We start from the raw sequence: 2,441 nt of genomic DNA, 5'->3' as shown, positions 1-2,441 counted from the left end.
TATATATATATATATATATATATATATTCTTTTATATTCTGCTGTGTCTGGGGAGAGTCATTTTCTTATTGTGCCTTGAAATTTAACACACTCACCGTTGAAATTTCCACTTATTTCTTATTTTCCTAAAATTTCCGTTGTCTTGCAACCTTATCAATAGTCTTGACTATTCTTTTCCCTTTTCTGTGTATATTCTTTTGTATGTATACTTGTAAGAAAAACTCTTTTTGCTATTTAAGCAACCAGTAAAACATACATTTTTCAGTTTGAAAATGCCTACTTGAAGCTCAAAACTCATATCAGAGTAACTCACTGTAAACATTATTAAGATTAAAATAAAAATTATCCCTTCAAAAAACCCCCCAAAAAAACCATATCTACTCATTCTTTCAAACACACAAACACATATATGTATGTATATATGTGTGTGTATGCACGCACACATATGTATATATTTATGCATGTGTGTATTTAATTCTTTAGGAGAAAGTTCTTCTTGTTACTGTCACAGTATTTTAAAAAAATGTTCTCTAGGAATTAAAAATTATCTTAAAAAACGGTTTTTCAATAGAACAGATTAACACAAACCTGACGGAAGATATGAAAAAAGTTCTTCTAAGTGCTTTCAGCTGTCATCAGCTTTTCAGATATGTGGTATAAACAAAAGTTTTCTATGTTATATTGTGTTTGGTTGTGGTTGTCAGAATTTCTCGTTTAATTTCAGATTAAAGATTTTTATAAAGTATTCTTATTTTGTTTTTTATAAGTGTTCATTTTCTCCCTCTGTTTGAAAAAGGGAAATGTTTCAAATTTTCTGTTTGCATAAATGTTTATATGTTCATCTGGAACATTCCTAACAGATGGAACACTGTTTTATTATTTATGCATCCTGACTCATTCCATTAATTTTGTTTCTGCTTGACCATTTTAGTTTTCCTTGTATTGTGGACATATAATACAGTAAATTAGATTTTTTATTTTGAAATTCATTTTTACATTTACCTTGAAATATTTCTCAGTTTTAGAGTTTTCACAATCACAAATGAAAGTTTACACATTTCATTACTGGCACAATTTCTTTTCCCAATGTAAGTCTGGCCTTTGTTAAGAGCCTTTTAGGATTTGGTGGTGTCTTTCATTGTTAATTATTCGTGGTTCTTTTATAATTTAATGATTGTTGTAGAAATGGCTTTTTCTTTTAATAGAGGATTCATGGCAAAGTCTAAATTTTGAGTGCTTATTTATATATATTACTTTAGAGAGGAGATCAGTTGCAATAATCTTATTTTCCTTAATTTTCAAAATGTCTAAAAATGGTATGTTCCTGTCATACAATTCCATTGTGAATTTAATTGATTCCTGAACGTTATAAATTCTTGAAATCTTGAGGGATCCTGCTAGAAAAATACATCTTTATCCAGTTACTTATGGTAGTTGAAAGACACCAACACCCATATTGGCTGAATGCAGGCATACAATAGGAATGCATAGCTACTCATATAGATGTTAATTTATAGAATTGATTTTCCAACTCCCAACTAACACATTGCAAATGGAAAGGTTGCCTAATGTTCCTTGTAATGGTATTTAAATAGCACATTACCACATTATTTAGGAGAAACTTGACAACTAGTGTTGGTTTGTTTAATTTCTTGTCACTTAGTGGTTTGGTAAAAGGAGACTGGTATTATAAGTACTAGATTTTGACTTATGTACATGCTTGCTGTAAGCACTGGGGTCCATTTGATTGACTAAAATCTATTAAACAAGTGCTCCAGTATGGTCATAGCACTGACTTGAGGATAAAACATTTTATACTTTGCTGTTAACAATCATGACAACTGCTGTTAAATTATAAACCCACATGAATAATCAAATAGTTTGATCATCATAATTATATATTCTAGAACACACACACATAACCTTTCAGTCACTAGTTGTTAATGTTGTTTTAGCACCAGGTTAGCTCTGATTAAAGGCATTCCATCTTTGACCATCCCATTTTTTTTATTTTTCAGGCAGCATATCCTGGACTACATTATCCAATGTGTCTTTAAAAAATAATAACAAAAAAAGACAGGTAGGGTGTGAGATGAGGGCTTTAAAAAACATGAGATGGTTACATTTGGAACATGTTATGGCCACACTTGGAATGATTTGAAAATGACTGGATGGGTATGGTTTGGCATGCTTAAAAAAATAAAAGAAACAGACAGGATGGTCATGTTTGGAAGGCTTTCAAAAAAAAAAGACAGGATAATCATTGTTGAAATGCTTTTAAAAGTTGGATTTATCATAGTCAGAACATGTTTAGAAAATGTCTATCTTTGCATGTACACGTGCACATATGCATATTCAAATGTACAAATGCTGTGTACATCACACACACACACACACATCTAAACACACTTATATATACATACATATATATACATGCATAT

The 2,441-nt window shown here is 30.4% G+C and overlaps 1 protein-coding gene across 6 annotated transcripts in view; it reads left to right on the top strand.

The window, feature by feature from the left end:
• The window catches only part of LOC106872380 (protocadherin beta-15), a 640,647-nt gene that overhangs the window by 423,006 nt on the left and 215,200 nt on the right, over window positions 1-2,441 (top strand). The window contains exon 3 of one of the 6 annotated variants that reach the window (XM_014919359.2): window positions 2,019-2,431. The exons of the other annotated variants lie outside the window; for them this stretch is intronic. Within the exon in view, the coding sequence (XP_014774845.1) occupies window positions 2,019-2,057 (39 nt within the window). The 3' untranslated portion in view covers window positions 2,058-2,431. Of the gene's footprint in view, window positions 1-2,018; window positions 2,432-2,441 lie in introns of those variants that run through there. 6 annotated transcript variants of the gene reach the window in all.

This window comes from Octopus bimaculoides, chromosome 14, assembly GCF_001194135.2.
Source record: "Octopus bimaculoides isolate UCB-OBI-ISO-001 chromosome 14, ASM119413v2, whole genome shotgun sequence".
Taxonomy (NCBI): Eukaryota; Metazoa; Mollusca; class Cephalopoda; order Octopoda; family Octopodidae; genus Octopus; species Octopus bimaculoides.
This window is presented reverse-complemented; position numbering and strand designations above follow the sequence as displayed.